A 23,008-nucleotide genomic window follows, 5' to 3' on the forward strand; every position below is an offset into this window, starting at 1 on the left:
CTTTGATGGTGAGGTTGGCTCTGCAGATAAGAGCTATTCCTCCTCCTTTGGAGGTTTCCCTATCTTTTCTGAAGATGGTAAAGTTTGGGGGTATGGCTTTCATGTCGATCAACCAAAGAAAAACATGTTTTATGCTCACCAAATCCATTTTAGTTGACTGGGTTGTACTCACCTGTACTATATAGCACTATAAATAATCAAGTGTCCTTGAGTGTTTTTTTGTCATTTTGTTTTATGTGCAAAAAGTGTTTGGTTCTATTAAACAACTTGGGGTCAAAGACTTTGTTGACCCAAAGGAAATTCAAACTTGTATGTTGTTTTTTTGTTGTAATGCACCCTGATTATTTTGGATTACTTAAAAATGGATAGGGGTTGGCAATTTCAGTTGTACCCTTGACCCTACCCTAGATAGATAGGTCTGATGTGGCGGCCCCGCCTGCTAAAACATTGAATACTCTCCTGGGTTCTTTCCAGGTGACTGACATCTGGCGGGTCATACATTGGTTAACCCAAGGCTACTCACACTATTCTGCCCCGCACGCAGTACACACTCGACTCGACTATGTATTTACAGGAACTGAATATGTTGGTGAATTTATCAAGGCTGAATCATGCCCCACTCTTCCTCACGTGGCAGAATGTGCCGCCCAGGCCACCGATTCCAACGTGGAGACTGGGAGGAGAGGCGCTGCATGACAAGACTTTCAGGGAACATATGAGGGAAGTGATTAAACAGGACTTTGAGACCAATACTGGCAGCGTACCTATGGCCAGTACATTATGTGAGGCCTTTAAGGCTGTGGTCAGGGGGGATGCTATATGTACAATGGATGGTGTACAAAAAGATATAGTACTTGACCTATCTATGATGGAGGCTGGTCTGGAGGCGGCTGAAAGGGAAAACCTGGGCCTGGAAGGGGCGTTCTGGGACCTGACAGAGTTGAGACAGGAAGGTATAGCAGGTTGGGAAAGACTGGGCAGGTTTAAGTATGCCAAATACACCAAAAAGCTGCATAAAGGGAGCGAGAAACCGGGTAGACTTTTAGGCTGGCTCTACCAGAGCGAGATTAAACAGGAAATTATTTGTACTATTATGGATGAACGGGGTGTCACCCGGAGAACACAAAGTGAAATGAATGGCACCTTTTTTAGATATTATAGCTCTTTGTACTCCGAGAACATCACTGTCCAAGACATTGACCTTAAGGAGGCCCTGTCTCTGATTAAGCTGCCTCGCCTGAGTAAGGAAGCGGTGGAAGAATTAGACGCCCCGGTCAATGTTGAGGAATTGCAAGCTATGATTAGAACATTGCCTACTGGCAAAACTTCCAGGGCAGACGGCCTGCCGAGTGAATTTTACAAGGAGTTTGTGACGCTCCTTGAGATGCTGCTAAAGGCAAACAAGGTGGGTGTGCTTTCCTTATGCTTGACGGAGTCGGCTATATTACCTATCCCCAAGGCACATAAGCCCCAGATGGAGTGCGGCTCTTATAGACCCCTGTCCACGGCAAATTAGGATAGTAAAATACTCACTACTTTGCTGGCATGTAAACTGAGGAGAGTGATTGGAAACCTGATACACTCAGATCAGATGGGCTACGTCCCAGGCAGGAATACCTCCTGGAACTTGCGGGGTTTGCACCACATAATTGACGGAACAAAGTCCCTGAGGGAGCACTATTCGGTTGCGTCACTATATGCTATCAAAGCATTCAACTCCGTCCGATGCGACTGGCTGTACTCCACTCTTCAATGATTTGGCGTTCAGCAGGGATACCTGCCGTGGGTTAAATTGGTGTACACTGCACCCACGGCCAGAGTAATAACGGGCTTCTGCATCTCAGCGGGATGGGAGCTTGATAAGGGCACCAGGCAGGGGTGTCCGTTGTCCCCAATACTTTTTATTCTCGCAATAGAACCAACTGCAGCATTCTTTAAGGAGGAATATGCGGATGCAGGCATACAAGTAGATAGAGTGACGCACGTGATCTCCATGTATGCGGATGAAATGCTGCTGTACATGTAACAGCCAAAGGTTAACCTACAATACATGCTCTCTGGTATTACCATCAGCCAAGAGAAATCATGTCTGTTTCCGTTGGCAGGGCTAAGAGGGACGAGAACATAACTTCCGGCCCTGGAATTAAGGTGCTCCACCGATACCTTCAGATACTTGGGCATAGAAGTTTATCAGGACGAAAGGGCTGAGCATGAGCACAACACGCAAGGCGCCCTCGACAGGCAGACAAAATCGATATTTTTGTGGGGGTCGGCTACCTTTATCAATGATGGGCAGGAAAGCGCTTTTAAAGATGGTAAATCCCCCTCCCTCCGCCTGTTATACTACTTTACCAACGTAGCATTCAATGTACCTAAACCGTTATTTTGCTTAAGGAATTTCTGTGGAGAGGGGGCAGGCACAGGATGGCTTTAAGTACTCTACAGAGAGCTTACAAAGCAGGAAGTATTAGCAGTTTGAATTATATGTTCTAGCTGGACAACGGCAGTTCATAGTCGGCTGGTTGGCGGATGAACCAATGCTGGATACTGCGCTCTTACAACCTGAGTGCACAAGACGCCTCTTGGGCAGGCCCTGCACCTTCTAACGCTGGGTAAAACGTTGTGGCGCAGGGCTTGTAGGCTGCTGGGAGTGGCAGACCCCTTTTCCCTGCAGATCCCTCTGGCTGTTTTACTAGCAGGGAAGCCACAATGTGTATTAAGTCTCTGTAGACACTGGGAAAGTAGTGGAGTTATTACGGTGGGTGACCTGCTCCATGAGCGGAAGTTGATAGACTTTGGGACATTCACAGAGCAATCTGGCATACATAGGGGACAATATTTGATGCACCTGAACCTGACAAAAACATTGGTGCAGAGGTGGCCTGAAATCAGGGGGAGTCTCGATGGAAACACAGGGCTGTAAACAATATATGATATGACTGACAGAGGACACGTAATTTCTAGAATTTATGAGATGCTCTTGGGCACATTATGTTCATCAGACCTGGGGGTGCGAACTAAGTGGGAGACAGACCTAGGGAGATCCTTTTCAGATGTGGAATGGGCAAGAGTGATGCTGTATCCAAAACAGTTCTCTAGGAATGCCAGGCTAAGCGTATACAGCTATACATAACCCACAGTGCATATTTGATGCCCTGCAAGATTTCCCAGTTTAAAGGTGCCGATAGACCATATTGCCCCATATGTATGGAAGAAAATGCATGTATGTTGCACATGTTTTGGTCTTTTTAGAAAATACAAAAGTACTGGGTAGAAATTGCAAACTGAGTGACAAGGGGAGGGGATAGACTTGTATATAAGAGTCCTGGAAGCATGTTTGTTGGGGGTATTCCCACGCAACCGAGGTGCAAAACACATTGCTAGAATGAAGGACCTTGTCTATGTGTTAGACAAACACAGAATAGCGATGACTTGGAATACCGCAGATGGCCCTGAGGTGGAGGCAGGGTGAAGGGGTCTACAGAAGTGGGCAATGGCTGAGACTGTGGTCTAGCACAGGGCGGTGTACCGGGGGCTCAGGGAAACAAGTGAGGATTTCATATCTTGGACTGTGCTAACACAAACAATGTTTGCGCCCCTAGACAATGGATTTGCGGGGATCAGCCAGCCCTGAGCGGAGACAGCTGTTCTGAAACACAGATGCAGGAGGGCGATGGGTGGGAGCACGAACGCTGACGTGGGGTTTGGGCTGGACAAAAAGTAAAGCTTTATTTGAACTGATAAACTGACTACCAGAGTGAATCCTTAAATATAGAAGAGAGGGAGCCATTAATAGAGTGATCCACTAGGATAACCCTACTCTGAAATTTAAGTGGATATCAGAATTCTCACACGTCTGGGTGATGGTCCTCTTTTACTCCTTCTTTTAGTGCCATTACGATTGATCCAATGCTTGTCTTCAGCAAGACAGGGTAGGAATATCTAGGGTAGTGCACTTACTCTTGGATCCCCCTAGTGTAACCATGGGCAGGTAACACTCCTCTGAATGTATACGCAGGCAATTTGCAATTCCCAAAAAGGGAGAACAATTGAAACAAAGTTCTTGTTTTGTAGAAAATTGGTTCATTTGTGTTAAATAATGTTATTGGCTTGTGTGTTTTTTGGTGATTAGAGTGGCTGATAAAGGTTTTGTGCACCTGCTCATGCTTATTGCAGTTTACAATGCCCTAAATTCTAGTCACATTTTAATAATTATTTAAAGGAGAGTACGTATGTGTGACTTATTTTTGTTTTCCTGATTTCAGCTTACATCTCTGGAGTTACAGTATGTCTCTCCGAAACTCCTCATGTGTCGGGACCTGGAACTGGCAGTGCCAGGCACATACGATCCTAACCAGCCAATCATACGTATCCAGTCGATAGCACCATCTCTGCAAGTTATCACATCCAAACAGAGGCCACGGAAGCTGACACTAATGGGTAGGAGGTTTAGATCCAATTGGAACTGTATCCCATTCTAATCCTATAGTTATGTTGCTTGATTCAAGTGTGACACAAGATCTGGTACATCTGAACACAGGTAATTGTACAACACACCAGATGTGTCCTGTGTTACAAACTAAACCGTGTGTGACATTCATATTGCAAGGAGCTATGGTGTAAAAGGAAAAAATCAATGTTCTGTGAAAGTGGAAAATGAACGGAAAGATGAATAAAGGGCGTGCATCTCTTAAAAGTACATTACCCTTATGCAATACAATCGGCTCTGAATCAAGCTGTGCAATTATTGAGGATTCACTGTAGGTTGGAAGTTAAGGAAGACGATGTCCGGAAAATACTTTACATTTCTGAAAGGTTAACTGTTAGGAGGGTGGGGTAGGACTTGTAAAAGGCAATCTAGTGTTAGCAAGGCTTTCATAGCCCTGTTTGAGCTAAATCGCTTTTTAAAGTAGCACAGACCAAACAGTAAGGCTGAACTAAGATGGAAGGGGCACTGTTGTGTAGTAAAGCGAAGACATAACATAGAAGTAGCAAATAAAAAGACCAACACAGTTAAGTTAAAAATAACACTAATTGACTAAAATACTGCATCAAGGAACACTTTAAATAATCAAAGCTAAGTACACATTTCAATGAAAAGCACTGTTAAGCCACAATTCACTTTTTTAGGGCCTCTAAACATTTTGGTTTTTCTCATCTTTTTTTGGTTCCCTCATCACTTTTAGTGGCCAGAGTTTCTTCTCCTGAAGTCTCCCTGCTTTTATGTCCCTTTTAACTTTATATAAGTTGTATGGTATTGGTTCGCCCCTAAGGGAGCCCATGACAAGGGGTGCCTCTTAGGCACCCCAGTTCTGTCCTAGGCTCTGCTACCCGTTGAATTCCGGCGAGGTCTTTGATCCACCCCAGGACCTCATCCCAATACATTCTAATACGAGGACAGCTCCACCACATGTGCCAGTAATTCGCGGTTTGTCCACATTCACGGCAACATAGTGGGCTAACCGACTGAAACATTTTGGAAAGTTTGTGCGGGTCATACTGCCACCTATGCAATAGTTTGATGGCATGCAGCTTATATTGACTCGCTATTGAAACCTTAGAGGCAGCTCTGCATATCCTACCGCACATACTCAGATCAATCTATTCCCCCCCCAAGGTCAATCTCCCACCTACTTTTCAAATGCATGGTTGATCCTTTCCCAGCTTCTATTAGCTCTTTGTACATGGCAGAAATCAGGCCTTTCATTTCCGTTCTAGAGTTTAGCAATTTTTCAAATGGGGTGAGATCTCTACTGATGCTGTCCTTCCACTTGTCCCTACACAGGATACCTTTAAGCTGCAGGAAGTGAAATACAGATAGGGGGCCTAGCCCCAGGGCCTCATCCAGTTTGGTAATTGTAATAAAAAGTGTTAAGGATCTCATTAAAGATTTGGACCATAAAAGGGAAGAGAGGGGAAAGCAAGGATTTATACAACCCAGTGGTGTATCCATCTTCGCACGGGGCTTTGCCAAGAGGTAGTCTCCTAATTGCATGTTTGATTTCTTCTTCGGTGATCGGGGCTTCCAGTGCGAGAGATTCCTGCCCAGAGAGTTTCGGCATCTCAACTGTAGTGAGATAGCCTTCAGTATCCAAATGTCCAGGGTCTACCTCTGATCTATACAAGGTTCGGAAAAAGTAGCAAAAGCCTTGGGAATGTCTCCCCCCCGTTACACTTTGGGGACCTTCCCTCTGGTTGATTTCAGCAACCCTTTGTTCTGCACGTTGTTCCCTAAGCCTAGCCGCTAACAAAGCATCCGCTTTGTCCCCTTTTTTCGTAAAACTTCTGTCTAAGAAGTTGTAGTTTTCAAACTATTTGCCACTCCTGTAGGAGTCAGAGCTCTTCCCTTTTCTGTTTGGCCTCTAATATCTTGTCAGATCTCCCCTCTTCTGTTCCCCTTGCTACCTCATCCAGGTGAGAGATCTCATTCCTAAATTTGCATTCCATCAGGGCCCTTTCCCTTTTTTTACTTGCACCTTCTCTGATTAGAATACCTCACCATGTTGCTTTGCCCGCTTCCCACACTGTCAATTTGGAAATTTCCCCAGTGTTATTGGTCCTAAAGTATTCGTTGATCTCCTGTTCCATCTCTGTTTTAAACACATGATCTTTCCAAAGAGATTCACTACACCTCCATCGTCCCCCCTTTTTTAGGTAGGTCATCCCAGTGTATATCGACCGTGACCATGTCATGATCTGACCAGCTAACCGGGACGATCTCAGAGTTTTCATTGTTTATTTCCTCAGACAGAAACATATAATCAATCCTGGTGAATGTATTGTGAGGGGCGGAGTGGAAGGTGTAGCCCCTCACAATACGGGGTGGAGGACCCTCCATGCATCTCTTAACCGGTACATTTCCATCATGCCCATCACCCCTGTGCGGTTGGTTCTTTTGCGCTAGGGCAGGGGTGCACAACTGATTTTGACAGAGGGCCGAAAGTACCTTACATGATTGCTATAGTGGGCCGAAAAATAAATGTGGGTGGGGTGGTAGGCGCGGTGGGGCGTGGCGTGGCAGGAGGCTTTTTCAACCCCCAATTTTTATTAAACACTATGCCCCTTGGCTCCTATCCCTTAACCAAACACTATGCCCCATGACACCCACCCCTCAAGCAAACACTATGCCCCATGGCCCCCACCCCTCAACCAAACACTATGCCCCATGACACCCACCCCTCATGCAAACACTATGCCCCAAAGCACCCACTCCCCAACCAAACACTATGCCCCATGGCCCTCTCCCCTCAAGCAAACACTATGCCCAAAGACACCCACCCCTCAAGCAAACACTACGCCGCAAGACACCCACCCCTCAAGCAAACACTATGCCCCAAGACACCCACCCCTCAACCAAACACGATGCCCCATGACACCCACCCCTCATGCAAACACTATGCCCCAAGACACCCACCCCTCAGGCAAACACTATGCCCCATGACACCCACCCCTCATGCAAACACTATGCCCCAAGACACCCACCCCTCATGCAAACACTATGCCCCATGACACCCAACCCTCATGCAAACACTATGCCCCAAGACACCCACCCCTCAAGCAAACACTATGCCCCAAGACACCCACCCCTCAAGCAAACACTATGCCCCATGACACCCACCCCTCATGCAAACACTATGCCCCATGACACCCACTCCTCATGCAAACACTATGCCCCAAGACACCCAGCCCTCAAGCAAACACTATACCCCATGCCACCAAGCATGCACCATGCCTACATACTCATACAGACCCCAACCCCCCACCCCTGCATACGAACTAACAAGTATACACCATGCACCCATACAGACCCGAACCGTCACCCCAACTAAGCACACAAACCCACAAGCATACACCATGCACCCATAAAGACCCGAACCCCCCCACCCCCGACTCAGCATACAAACCCACAAGCATACACCATGCACCCATACAGACCCGCACCACCCAGCCCCAACTCCGCACACAAACTCACAAGCATACACCATGCACCCATACAGACCCAGACCCACCCACCCACCCCCAACCCAGCACACAAACCCACAAGCATACACCATGCACCCATACAGACCCGAACCCCCCGCCCCAACTCAGCACACAAACCCACAAGCATACACCATGCACCCATACAGACCCGGACCCCCCACCCCCACATCTCAACATACACTGAAAGTGCACACAACAACAAACGTTCAGGCAGACCCGACCCCACCTCCCCCCCCCCAGCATCTCAACATACTCTGCACTTGCACACAAACACATTCAGGCAGACCCGCATCTCAACATACACTGAACTTGCACGCAAAAACAAACATTCAGGCAGACCCGACACACACCCCACCCCCGCATCTCAACATACACTGAACTTGCACACAAACACATTCAGGCAGACCCGACACCCCCCCCCCTCTGCATCTCAACACGCACCGCACTTGCACACAAACACATTCAGGCAGACCCGACACACACACACCCTCTGCATCTCAACACACACTGCTCTTGCATACATACACATTCAGGCAGACCCGACACACACCCCCCCTCCGCATCTCAACACACAATCCACTTGCACACAAACACATTCAGGCAGACCTGACACACACCCCATCCCCGCATCTCAACATACACTGAACTTGCACACAAAAACAAACATTCAGGCAGACCCGACACACACCCCCCTCCGCATCTCAACAGACACTGCACTTGCACACAAACACATTCAGGCAGACCCGACACACACTCCCCTCCGCATCTCAACAGACACTGCACTTGCACACAAACACATTCAGGCAGACCCGACACACACACCCCCTCCGCATCTCAACACACACTGCACTTGCACACAAACACATTCAGGCAGACCCGACACACACACCCCCCCTCCGCATCTCAACACACAATCCACTTGCACACAAACACATTCAGGCAGACCCGACACCCCCCCTATGCATCTCAACACACACTGCACTTGCACACAAACACATTCAGACAGACCCGACACCCCCCCCTCCGCATCTCAACACACACTGCACTTGCACACAAACACATTCAGGCAGACCCGACACACACACCCCCCCTCCGCATCTCAACACACAATCCACTTGCACACAAACACATTCATGCAGACCCAACACCCCCCCCTCTGCATCTCAACACACACTGCACTTGCACACAAACACATTCAGGCAGACCCGACACACACACCCCCTCCGCATCTCAACACACACTGCACTTGCACACAAACACATTCAGGCAGACCCGACACACACATCCCCCCTCCGCATCTCAACACACAATCCACTTGCACACAAACACATTCAGGCAGACCCGACACACACCCCACCCCCGCATCTCAACACACACTGTAGACATACAAATACAAACAGGTAGCCACTCCAAAATGGCCGCCCGTGCTTCCTGAAGCCTCCCCTCCTCTGTGATTCCCCTCCCGACCAGAGGCGCCGGATGATTGCTTGCTCCACCCTACTTCTCCACCGATCAGGCACCGGGAGGCGTAAGCCGGCCCCTCCAGGAAAGGCCCTGAAGGCAAGGCCAACAACTGTCCAGAGACTGTCCTGAGCTGGCCAGAGCCCAGGGCCATACCCCCTGCTTGTTTTGAGGCTGTGAGTAACTTATATTTGCCTTAAGCTATACTACCTGCTCTATCCTCCCAAACGGCTCTCCTCATTGCCTTTCTAGCACCTGTCATGTGCTGCAGTCACTGCACGGGACGTTAAGGTTGCTTAAACCGCCACAACAGTGCACCACCATAGTCTGCCTTATGTTCACCACACCCTGATGGGCATCACTACTATGCTTACTATGCCCTCTCATCCTCTGGCAATTCACATTGCTGTGTTTTTTTTGCTCATACACTTTGATCTGGTGTCCCACTGCATTTTAAGTTCATCCTGCTAAATTCGAATCTAGGTACCCCTGATTCATGCATTTAATTTGTGTCCCATTGCATTTTTAGCCAGTGCCTTTTTGGCTCCTCCTGCTAAATTCGAATCTAGGTACCCCTGATTCATGCATTTAATTTGTGTCCCATTGCATTGTTAATGCATTGATTCATGTTTGCATGATTTGATCTAGACTCGCACCCCTGATAAGTGCCATAGCTGTGTCCACATATTTAGGCCCTAGTTTTCTCGGTGCTACTTATACCCAGGTGTTCATGGTTCACCTTATTGTGTTGTGCCTTATGGTCGCTAACGGACCACTTTGCCTGTGTTGTGCCTTATGGTCGCTAACGGACCACTTTGCCTGTGTTGTGCCTTATGGTCGCTAACGGACCACTTTGATTGTGTTGTGCCCTATTATCATTAACAGACCATGCACTCTAGCTCATACTGTGTTTCGTGAATATCATGCCCTTTATCACTAGGCGCAGCCCTGGCTTCAACTAGCCACTGGCACTCTACATTGCGTCACCCTAGCCAGACATCTTAGCGAAGTAAGGGAAGTAAATTGCATCAGGGAACCACACCAACTACCATGTGCAGAAACTTGACCTCCCTGACCCTCCTAGTTACAATCATGACCTTTGCTACCTTTAGCACTCGTCCCCCCACAGACAGAAACCTGAGACTCAGGGCAAGACTACCTTGCATATACGAACCCAAAAGAAACAGTACTAACAATACTGCTAGATTCCCATCTATACAGACACACATGGATAAGCAAACTCAAGCTACGACACCTTTAACTCCAACCCCAACTCCTACTCACCTCCACAAAAAGAAACGCCAGAGTCAAAATAAGCATACAGATAAACTTGCAAGTCATCCTATTCCCAAGAACACCCTATCACTTACTGGATCCCTTATCAATGCCAGATCCATGGTAGCCCATGCAATTGAAATTGCTGACATACTAAAAAACAGTAGCATTGACTTCCTTGCCGTAACAGAAACCTGGCTTCACGAGGCAGCAGGACCTTCACTGATGTTAGCCGTACCTGACAACTACCAGATCCATAGAGTAGGCATACCCAATGCTAAAGGCGGTGGCCTAGCAATCATCGCGAAAACCACTTTGCCTATCAGACTCACCACCTCACCGCCCCTGTGCTTCCTGCGAAGTACTCTCAGCAAAAATGCAACTCTCCAATAACCGCACGCTAACCATTCACTTGATCTACAGGCCCCCAGGTCCCCTGGGAACCTTTGAAGATGACCTTACCACCCTCATAGCGAACAATACCCAAAATCATTCGCAAACACTGCTTCTGGCCGACTTTAACATCGGCTTTAATGAGCCAGACAATAAAAATTCCCTCTCTATAACAGCTATCCTAAATGACCAAGGCCTTACCCAAAAAGTTCTCTCCCCCACACATGCTAAAGGCAGAACCCTTGACTTGGTATCAGAATTTAACTGCAACATAGTCATCACTGCCATCACCCCTCAACTATGGACTGACCACTTTCTAATAAATTTCACTGCCACACTTGACCTCCCCAGCCCTATAACTATCAAAATGATACCACCACTCCCTACCAAAAGTAAAAAAGACATTACTACAGAAAAACTCATCCCCCTCCTCCTGCCTACTATTAACGGTCTGAAGGACAACAATGACCCAGACATACTAGTAGACACCTTTAATAAAGCTATGTCTCACGCACTAGACACCATTGCACCTACAAAACTACGCAAAGCTAAGCAAGTAGCCCACCTCAATGCCTGGTTCACCCCCCAGCTTAAGGACCTTAGAAAGCAGAAACGAAAACTCCAACCTATCTGGCGTAATTCGCCTACCAACGACAACAAAGCTAAGCTAACCCAAGTTACCAAACATTACAAGTCAGAAATTATCAACACTAAAAAAAACGTATTCAATGATAGAATTACCAATGCCAAATCGAATACCAAGGAACTTTTTGCCATCCTCCGGGAAATGGAATCCCCTATCCAACCAACTGACACGGTCCCCAAGGACAAGATATGGTGCACTAATATACAGAATGCCCTATCGAACAAAATCTCCACCCTCCAACTTAAAATAATGAATAAAAAAGACACCCTCTCTCCTACTGATCAACAAGTGCCTCTAGTAACTGAACATACTACTATCCCACCTTTTAGCTTTTTAAACCCATCTCCATCATCGACACTGAAAAGGCTATCCTCTCACTGAAGCCCTCCAACTGTAAGGGCGACAGCTGCCCAGCTCAAATAATAAAGGACGCTGCCAGAGATTTAGCCCCTTTCATCTCAAAGCTTATCAACTCATCCTTCAAATCCAACACAGTGGCAGCCAACTTAAAAGAATCCTGGGTCCTCCCCCTTCTTAAAAAACAAACCCTTGATCCATCTATCCCGCCTAACTATAGGCCCATCACCACGGTACCCTTCCTACTAAAACTTATCGACAGAGTAGCCTATCTCCAAATTCAAGGGTACCTAGAAGCTAATCATCTACTAGGCTCGCGCCAATCGGGCTTCCCCCCTCTCCATGGCACTGAAACAGCCCTGATAGATCTCAAAACTAAAATGGAGGAATTTAAGGATAATGGGAAAACAGCGCTGCTACTTTTACTGGACTTGTCAGCAGCTTTTGATCTGGTGGATCATGCAGTCTTATGCAACCACCTCAAGCTGGCTGCCAATTTCACAGGAGAAGCTATAGCATGGGTCCAATCCTTTCTAGCCAACCGGACCATGAGAGTGTTCTCCCCTTCCACTTGTGCCAATCCCATCGAAATCACATGTGGAGTCCCACAGGGCTCCTGCGTTTCACCCACTATGTACAACATCTTCACCAAGCCATTGTTCGACAAGTTGGACAGACTGGGCGTCACCTACACTAATTACGCAGATGACACCCAGATCTTCATACCCCTTTCGGGCAACTATGGAGTGGATTTGGCTCTGGTGAATAAAATCTACATCCTCATTCAGGCATGGATGGCCACTCATGGCCTCTGCCTGAACGACGATAAAACTGAAATCCTGCTCCTCGGTTCATACCACAACCTATCCAAACTCACCCCGGACTATGCCTCATTTAACATCGATAACAATATTATTAAGGTTATGCGCGAGGTCAAAACTTTAGGTTTTTACCTCGACTCAGCTCTCACCCTCAAAAAGCAAGTGAACTCCCTCGCCTCCTCAACCACTTACACGTGTAAACTCATCCGTGCCGCCACACCCTTCCTGTCCAGTGCCAGCTGCCTCACCCTGGCCAATGCCCTTGTCATGTCCAGACTGGACTATTGTAACGCCTTATACCCAGGTGCAAATAAGTCGGTCACTGACAAACTCCAGAGATTACAAAATAACGCTCTTAGAGCAGCTCTGAACATCCCACGCAGAGAGCATATCTCCAAACACCGGACAGGAGCCCACTGGCTAAAGATAAAGGACAGAATCCTCCTTAAAACTATTTCCCTCACTTCTAAATGCCTTAACAATCAAGCACCCCCCTACCTAGCGGAAAGAATCAATTGTAGACCCTCTAACCGACTGACGAGATCTGCCAACACCTTCCTACTGGAAGTCCCCAGATTCAAACTTACCACGGCGGGCGAAGCGAGCTTCCCAGTTAGAGCTGCACAATCATGGAACACACTCCCATCTGACCTTAGACGTCCTTTACCTTACACTAGACTCAGATCCTACGCTCTCAAATGGCTGCACAACAACGACATGCAACGATCCTCATCCTAGCGGAAACGTTATAACCTGTTAAGATGTCATTCTTATGCGCTTAACCCTTGTTATCCTATATGTATTGTATCACCTTGTACCACCTATTGTAAGCGACCTCTGTTTTTCTGTAATAGCCTGTGTCAGGCATTGTAACTAAGTTTCGAGTCTTCTTGTATTGTTGCGCCCAGATGCCCAAGGGCTTGGAGCGCATTACCAAATAAATAAACAAACAAACACCCATACAAACCCGACACACCCCCCACCTCCGCATCTCAACATACATACAAAAACAAAAAACACAGTCAGGACGGACCCGAGATAGATAGACAGACAGACACACACAACACACACAACACACACGCGCACGCGCGCACGCACACACACACACACACACACACACGCACACCCCCCCCACCATCTACTTACCCAGACGTGCTGGAACGCTGACGAGGCTTCTGGCACTACGGCTGCCGTGGGCGTGACAAGGCTGAAATGCCTTCCGGCATCAAGCCTTACTGGCCACGCCAGCCGTAGTGCTGGCACTCCATTGGTTCAGCACACATGCACTACGTGGCTCGTAGGAGCTGCGTGGTTCGTGTGCACTGAACCAATGAGGGCCAGTGTTTTGTCCGGCCCGGAAGACAACAAAGACTTTCCTAATGGAGGGTGGCCGATGCTGCTTGTGGGCCGCCCTCCATTAGGAAAGTCTTTGTTGCTGGCGGGCCAGACAAAACGGCATGGCGGGCCGCAACTGGCCCGTGGGCCGTATGTTGTGCACCCATGCGCTAGGGTTACCCTCCCTTGTGTCTAATGCAGGGTCAGCCCACAAATCAAAGTCCTCCCCCCCCCCAAGGAGTACCTGTCCGGTTGCTTCCAGCATAATTCTGTTTTTTCTTTGTTAAAAGAAATGAAAACCTGATTTTGCGCCCAATGTCCTCTTTCTATACAACCATACCTCATGACAAAGGTCTGGAAACTACCAACTATTTCCTTAAAACAAGATCAGTATCCTACTACATGCAAAATGAGATGATAGTAGGAATGCTCAACTTTACATTAAACAACAATATATTTTTATATATTTATTTTAAACAATCAAGTCAACAGACAGATACAGGGTCGGCCATGGGAGCCAAATTTGCACCGTCATACGCCAACCTATACGTTGGCCACTTTGAAATAGAACATGCTTGGACTCATGAAGCTTTTACCACATCAAATAACATAATATACTGGGGTCGATATATCGACGATATCCTTATGATTTGGAATGGAAATACATCAACACTTAACAACTATGCAGATTATCTCAACAGAAACAAATACAATCTTAAGTTTACAACAAATCAAAGCCCCAACTCCATCCAATTTTTGGACCTACAAATGTATGTCAAAAATGGAAAATTACAAACTACACTATTTGTAAAACCAACAGCTGGAAACATAGTGCTGCATGCACAAAAAATATACTCAACTGTGAGGCGAGAACGCGAGAGGCATACGCATTAAGGCACGCATTTCTTGATTACAAATAAAACAACACTAGCAAACTCAGAAGCAAAACTGCAATAGCTAAACAATATATGTTGATGTTACAAAAAGTTCCCTCCTGAAGAACTGTCTGAAATGTTTAATATGTTTAATAGACAGTGAAACACGTGTCGAGGGTCTCTATTAAGTTGTGAACAGAGGGTCTATACACAAAAAGAAAAACAGATTAAAGCATTGAAAACAAACAAATAAAAAAAATGTTCTATTCAGCAAACCAGAGTTCCTCTCTTCATTCAAACTAATGATCAATGCAACTGTCTGATCCGTCTCAGACAAGGAAACCGGTATGCAGCCCTAAGCAACCACAAACTACCATACTAATTGGAAACAGCAACAACAAAAGGCTCGCCAAGGAGTTGCGTGAGGCTGAAATAGGACTGTAGAGTCCTAGATCTATTCATTCAGAATCATTTTGGGAATCTTTTTTGTGAGGAATCGGGACTGACCCGAGTTTGGGGAATATACCGTGGCAAAGGTGACGGTTGTCTTTCTTATAGAGCCAACTACTAGCAGTGCTTGTCCTTCTACATCAGCCCATATCTTTGTGAGTGTCAAGTCTAATCCTTTTCTAATAAGTATCCCAACTCCACCCTTCCTGAGAGGACCGGACCCCTAGTACTCTGTCCCCATTTTCGCACTAAGGACCCTTCGTTCTTCTCCGCGGGCAAATTTGGTTTCTTGTAGGAACAAGACATCAAGTCCAGCTGTGCCGAATTCCCTGCATATCAGGGATCTTCTGGTCGGGGAATTCATCCCTTTGATGTTTAGGGTCCCCACCCTGAGGAGATTCGTTCTCTGTGCGTCTAAGTTAACTGCCATTTCTCACAATGTGTATCAAGAGACTCCAGGGCAGCGATTGGCAACCAAGTGCACAATGTATCGTCAGTACCTTCTCTTATCCGTCACATACTGGAATTACTGTTCCTGCCCTACTTGCCTTTTCCCCTCTTTCCCCCTTCCCCACCCCATCCCCCTGTTGGCAATCGTTCCAGCCCAGTTAATTTCACTGAGCTAGTTCCGGACCACTGTCAGAGGCCGCTAACTCACGGCCCCCTGTGTATAGAAATCACAATAACATATGAGCCCCCAGTAGCCCCCTCCTCTCATAACAAAAACAATAACATCTGCGGTTAACATTTGTCTCTGAAACAAGTTCAGCCACTGTGACCTGTTCTCCTCAATCAAGGGATGCCCAAACAGTTAAAGACGTACCTGTCCCCAGGCCAGTCGCCCACTTGTCTCTGAGGCACATGGGACCTCGTATTCCTGAGGCTATGAGTCCGGTATCCTCGAGGAAGCATGGCACAAGTAGCAGGGGAAAACCCCCCGCGGTGGTGGAATCAACTTTCACCCTCACCTCGAAAACAACAAGTGCCTGTAAGCGTCGAGGCCCCATCGTAGTTGATTGGTGTGTGACCTTTGGGGCCTACGTTATATCATCAAATATGTTTAACCTTCCTCCTCCGGCGAGGCGTTTCCCCTTCAGAATTTCCTCAAGCCTTTGACGCACCTTCTCCTGGGTCCTTAAATGCGCTATTGTCTTCCACCTCGTCCCTCCTCACATTGGTCTCTTTGTTCGTCCCGTTTGCCCAGGAGGTCCGATATACAGTTCTTGATGTCTCTCTCGGACCTCAACCGTTCTTTCTTGCCCTCATTTTCAAATGATAGGGAAAAGGGGTATCCCCATCTGTAACAGATTCCGCGCTCCTTTAACCATTTTGTGAGCGTGAGGCACATCCTCCTTAGGGCGAGGGTCAATGATGATAAGTCTTGAAAAATCGTGACACCTGCTTCGCCCAGGGCGACCGGGCCTGAGGATTTGGCTTTGTTCAAGATTCTAGCCCTGTCCTGGTAGTTGTGGAAGTGGGCTAGGACCGATCTGGGTCCCCCTGATGGTCCTCCCGCCCAGTGTATTCTCTCTGTCTTCGGCTCTTCAATCGCTTCGTCCTCAAATAATAACAACTTCATGATGTCGTGAAATGTCTTCTTGAGGTCCCTCTCCGACTCCCCTCCTTGTTCCGGGATGCCAAAAAATCCTAGATTGTTTCGCCTCTCACGATTTTCTAGGTCGTCCATTTTAAGACGGAATTCTTCCTCTCTATGTTCAATTTCCGCAATTCTAAGGTCCATTTGGGTTTCAAGAGTACCTAGAGACGTTTGGTTGTTCTCAACTCCGTCGAGTCTCTCTTCCATCTTGTCCATTCGTTGCGTGATCTTGTCGATTTTCCCTCCTATATTGGCTCCCATATTCTTAATCTCATTCAGTAGGGCCACAATATCGCCTTTGATGCTGCTGCTTCTGCTCCAGGAGTAGCCCTACTCTTGTCTTGGGGAGCCTCGAGTGGAGATGTACCCGGCGAGTAGACAAACCCGGCTAGCTTTAGTTTTATGTCCATGAGCTATGGGGGAAGCACTCTAGTCAAAGTGTGTGCTCACTAGACCGTGACAGGGGAGAGAAGACTTCCTCCTCCTGTCAGGAATAGGGTCCGTTGAGATTGTCTGCGGAGCTATTTGTAGTAACAGCAAATTTCCTTGGAAGGACACCCATCGCTGTTGCAATTGGTGTCTGCCTCGGGACCACGACGAGCGCTCATGCAAGTCCTGCAAGCTCTTCTGACTGAAAATGTTGAAGGACAGGCAGACTAAACGGCGGGCAGCCTACGCTATACAGGCTGAAAGCCATTCCCACATTGGCACCATTGCTTCGGATGATGAGGAATCCATCGGCGGCCATGGCTCCAAATTGGAAGCCATCAACCTTTCGACAGAACCTTCAGGCTCCCAAATGCCCGGCCCTGACAGACAGGCCACTGGCTCTGTTATGGGGACTTCACACCCCAGCAACAAGGGCACACACGCACCACAAATACCTAAAGAGGAGCTCAACGGTGGTCCACTCGCTGCAGGAGCAGCCTGGGGAGATCCCGCTACAATTCGCCAGCAAGGTAAGCTGCTGGACACATTGCACTTGCCCCTTCCAGCTGAGTCAAAAATAAATAATTTTTTCACTTGGCAAGTACGAGTTTATCTTGCATCCTCGCACGATCCACACCGCACCATTTCTGATACTTATACTACCTCCTCGACATCTACGGAGAGCAGCATCGGCTGCAACAAAACACATGCGCTCCGCAAAATGGCCGCCAGCTTTCTTGGTGCCTGACACCCAGCCACAACACCCACTTGCCTGGCTGCCCCCGGATTGGCTGCAGCAAAACGCTATTAGCCAACCAGCCTGCGCCGGCAGGCGAGAGCCAGCCCACAGGAGTAAGGCCCCGGAAGAAGGCTCCTGTCCTGAGCCCCAGTACACTGCTGACACCCCCACCTGAGCAGGAGCTCACCGGTGGGCCCCGCGCTGCAGGAACAGCCTGGAGAGATCCCGCTCCAATTCGCCAGCAAGGTAAGCTGCTGGACACATTGCACGAGTGTCAGCATGCCCCTTCGAGCTGAGGAAAAAATAAATCTTTTTTCCACTTAGCAAGTACGAGTTTAATTGTCTTGCATCCTCGCACGATCCAGACCGCACCATTTCTGATACTTATCCTACCTCCTCGAGATCTACGGAGAGCAGCATCGTTGAACGCATGCCCTCCTCAAAATGGCCGCCAGCTTTCTTGGTGCCTGACCCCCAGCCACAACACCCACTTGCCTGGCTGCCCCCGGATTGGCTGCAGCAAAAGGCTATTAGCCAACCAGTCTGCGCTGGCAGGCGAGCGCCGTCCCACCGGAGTAAGGCCCCGGAAGAAGACTCCTGTCCTGAGCCTGTCCAGAGCTAACAAAGCACAGGGCCAGGACCCCTGCCCGTTCGGACCGTTGTATGCAGCCCACCTACACCTATGCAGGGACTCCTATCATATGGTAAGCCCCACCGCGGCTCATTCATGAGAATACAACCATTTCTGCTCATCCTACTGTCACTATGTACTATGTAAACGTTAACTCGCACTTGTGACCACTACACTAAATATGGCTCAGGCCGTGCGCTGATGCCGCAACATACCGCTACCCTCAATCAATCTACATCGTCACTGCATTCTACCCCCCTAACTGCTTATCACTATCAGGCTCCATCACCTCCATTACGCAAGGTATACTTAAACAAAAGCCGGTACAACTTCTAACAAGCCTCCGTATGCAAACAATATTGTATCTGGAAAGCTGTTGCCTGAAGCCTCCTTCTTACTGTGCCCATGTTAAACCTAGCCTGTTGTGCCCATACTGTTGTGCCCATATTGATCATAGCTCCACTGTACCTTCGCTGAATATAGACTACTGTGCCCGCTTATTTGCTGTCATATGCAAACAATAATTATGCTCACCCATTATTGACACTATTATTAAACTGTCTCTACTGCTAATGCTTTGAAGTGCTCTTAACTGAAAGTACCTTACATTGCTACTTCATTGATGCGTCACAACTGCACCACCTGCCTGATTACGCTGCCTATGCTAGACTGCCTTGACCAGAATTGCATTGATGTGTTATAACTGAATAGCCCTGTCTGATGCGTTGTAGCTCTAGGCCTGTATGACTACATTTGCCTATACTAGACTGCCTTGACCAGAATTGCATTGGTGTGTTATAACTGAATAGCCCTGTCTGATGCGTTGTAGCGCTATGCCTGTATTACTACATTTGCCGATTCTCTTAAACAGAACGTATTTACCAGGCATTTACACAGCCATGCAGAAAGTAATTCGTCACCTAATCTACTCATCTAGCCTCTCAAGCCACACCTTCAGCGCTGTCTCTATAGACACCCTACCACCTAACACCATGACTTACACCTATTCACCGACACTACTCACCTACCCATCTACATTACCCTACTTATCTATCACCTGTAGTCCCTCTGCCAGAAACCTCAGACTACGTGCCAGGCTACCCAAACTATACGAGCCTCGTGCCAGGGACATCCCTCACCCCAAACCGACTAACTGCACTCCCTCTGATTACATAGACTCACCTACCACCTGACCCATGAGCAGACCTACACAAAACCCAACCTACACTGCGGCCAATCCCAAATCCTACAATATAGCCACTCCACCTACTCCTAATAAAACTATTGCCCCTCCTATTAGAGGCGCCTTAATAAATGCACGCTCCCTAGTAGCCCACGCTACAGACATAGCAGACCTCATACTAGAAGAAAAACTGGACTTTCTAGCCATCAATGAGTCCTGGCTCCACGCAGCCGCTGGTCCAGTCCTCATGCTAGCTATCCCAGATGACTACACTATCTTCAGAGCAGACAGAACAGAATCCAGAGGAGGAGGCCTCGCCATAATTGCCAAAACCCACCTCAACATGAGACTTGTCGCCTCAGACAACCCCAAATACTGCGAATCGCTAATAGCCAAATTGCCCGTTGCCAACTCCCAAACCCTCACCATTCACCTACTCTACAGACCCCCTGGCCCTGTAGGCTCCTTTGAGGAGGACCTCACAACCGTCCTCACCAACAACTTAAAGAACACATCCCAGAGCCTTCTCCTAGGTGACTTTAACTTAGGCTTTAAAGACCACAAAGACCCTCAGGCCACCCTTATCGACAACACCTTATCTGAGTTAGGATTTACCCAAAGAATGACCCTCCCACCCTTAATAAGGGGAGAACCCTTGACTGGGTTGCGGACTGTAACTGCTTGGCCTCCATTACAGCCATCTCGCCCCAGCCATGGTCCGACCATCATCTCATTAGTTTCTCCCTCGAGGCCTCAACCCCTCCCACTAATAATGCACTAGCCTCAGCCATCCCCACGAGAAATAAAAAAACCATTAGGGCTGAAAAACTCATCCCCCTCATTCTCCCGACTCTTAACTCATTATCAGCAGCAATCTCCAACCCTCACTCCCTCGTTGATGGTTACAACAAAATCAGGAGATCAGCACTAGACTCCATCACACCTCTAAAAGCACAAACATAAATACAACATTATTGTGTTGGAAAACGCTGCCGTTTTAAAACCGCAGCGTTTTCCAACACAACCGCGTGTGTTTCTGCCTGCTGTGGCTATCACTTTGGGTCCCCGGTGCTACCAGCACCGGAGACCCAAAGTGAAAGCCACAGCAGGCAGAAACACACACGGTTATGTTTACATGCTGCGTAGTGTTTCTACCTGCAGCTGATTTCCCATTTGGGGCTCTCGGGCTCCCCGTGGGGAGCCCGAGAGCCCCAAATGGGAAAGCAGATTCAGGCAGACACAACGCGGTTGTTTTACGCAATGCCGCGTTGTGTCTGCCTGAATCTGCTTTTCCATTTGGGGCTCTCAGGCTCCCCGTAGGGAGCCGAGAGCCCCAAATGGTAAAGCAGATTCAGGCAGACACAACGCGGTTGTTTTTCGCAATGCCGCGTTGTGTCTGCCTGAATCTGCTTTTCCATTTGGGCCACTCGGGCTCCCCGTGGGGAGCCCGAGAGCCCCAAATGGTAAAGCATATTCAGGCAGACACAACGCAGTTGTGTTGGAAAACGCTACGTTTTTAAAACCGCAGCGTTTTCCAACACAATAACTTCAAAAGCGACCGCAAACATAAATACAACGTTTTTAAAGCTGCAGTTTTATTTCTAAGTTTTCCGGGCTCCTCCAGCTGCAGCTTTCCTGCTCTGGTCTCCGGTCTGCGTCCTCCGAGTCCCGGCACTAATGAAGGGAAAGCCACCCAGCGGTAGACTTTGTTTACTACAGCTGGCTGGCTTTTCCTTCATTAGTGCCGCAAAAGCAAAAGCCAGCACAGGAGGGCCTCCATTTCACAAAATGGCTGCGCCCCTGTGCTTGCTTTTTCGAATTTTGAGCTTGAATAGCTCAAAATTTTACATAGGAAGTTTTAAAACGGAGGATGCTAGTATTTTTTTTTATGTGGCCTATCTATTTTTGAAATAAACATTTTTACTAGACCATCCTTTTAATGACACCTCAAACCTACCCTCAGTTTAGGCGCAGCTACATTCAGTGGATAAAGGAAAATGACCACTAACCTCACCCTATCTGCCCTCTTTATGCACACTTGGTAAATTGCTCTCTAAGGTTTCTGCCTCCCTATGTACATTTTGTAAATTGCTTTCTAATGTTTCTGGCTTGTTCTTGTACATATACTCTCCTACGTACCCACCTGTAAATTACTGTACAGCACTGTAACCAAGCTGAGAATAACCTTGTTGCTCCTGTGTCCGGTTACCCCTGGGTCTGGCGCGCAATACAAATGAATAAAACAAAACAAAAACAAACTAAACACACAACCCCTAAGGCCTCCTCGACGGACTCGTCGGAGCTCCCCCGTCTGTCGCATAGAAAACGGGGTCAGGACAGCAGTGGTTGCTTCACGGTGTCCCAAAGGTACTGCAGGCGTATCTGGTCGTCGTCGTCTTTGGTTCCCTCAGTTTCCAGTGGTCGACTTGCCTTTCCCCTCTGGAACCTCACCTTTAATTCAGTTTCAGCACACACTCCTCTGCAATCTCTCTCAGCAGTTTACAGAAAGGGGCGGCTGGCTGTCCAATCAGGACAGCCAGACCCCCGTTAAGAGCTGGTTCCATTCAGGCCCTCAGGCAGACAAAGGGAAGAGGAGTGAAAAACTCCTCCCCTACTTGCTTCCTGCCCAGTCAATCTGGAGCCCTAGGCAGGGACACCCAATGGTTTCCACCAAAGGCAAAATACTCACACAGATCCCCTTCCAGAATGGTAGAAGAAGGGCTTTCAAAGAACAACTGGGCTAGAAATGGCAAAAAAAAGGGGGCAACCAATTTAGTACTTAGGTGACCCTCCTGTGCACAACCGAGACTGTGAACACAGTCTGCGGTAAAAA

At 47.9% G+C, this 23,008-nt stretch overlaps 1 protein-coding gene across 4 annotated transcripts in view; it reads left to right on the forward strand.

The window, feature by feature from the left end:
* MTOR (mechanistic target of rapamycin kinase) overlaps positions 1–23,008 on the forward strand; it is a 2,476,747-nt gene that overhangs the window by 1,843,839 nt on the left and 609,900 nt on the right. For all 4 annotated transcript variants that reach the window (XM_069609933.1, XM_069609934.1, XM_069609936.1 and 1 more), the window contains one exon: positions 4,266–4,440. In XM_069609933.1, coding sequence (XP_069466034.1) covers positions 4,266–4,440 — 175 coding nt within the window. The remainder of the gene's footprint in view (positions 1–4,265; positions 4,441–23,008) is intronic.

The sequence above is a fragment of the Ambystoma mexicanum genome, chromosome 8, assembly GCF_040938575.1.
Source record: "Ambystoma mexicanum isolate Mex_15411 chromosome 8, UKY_AmexF1_1, whole genome shotgun sequence".
Taxonomy (NCBI): Eukaryota; Metazoa; Chordata; class Amphibia; order Caudata; family Ambystomatidae; genus Ambystoma; species Ambystoma mexicanum.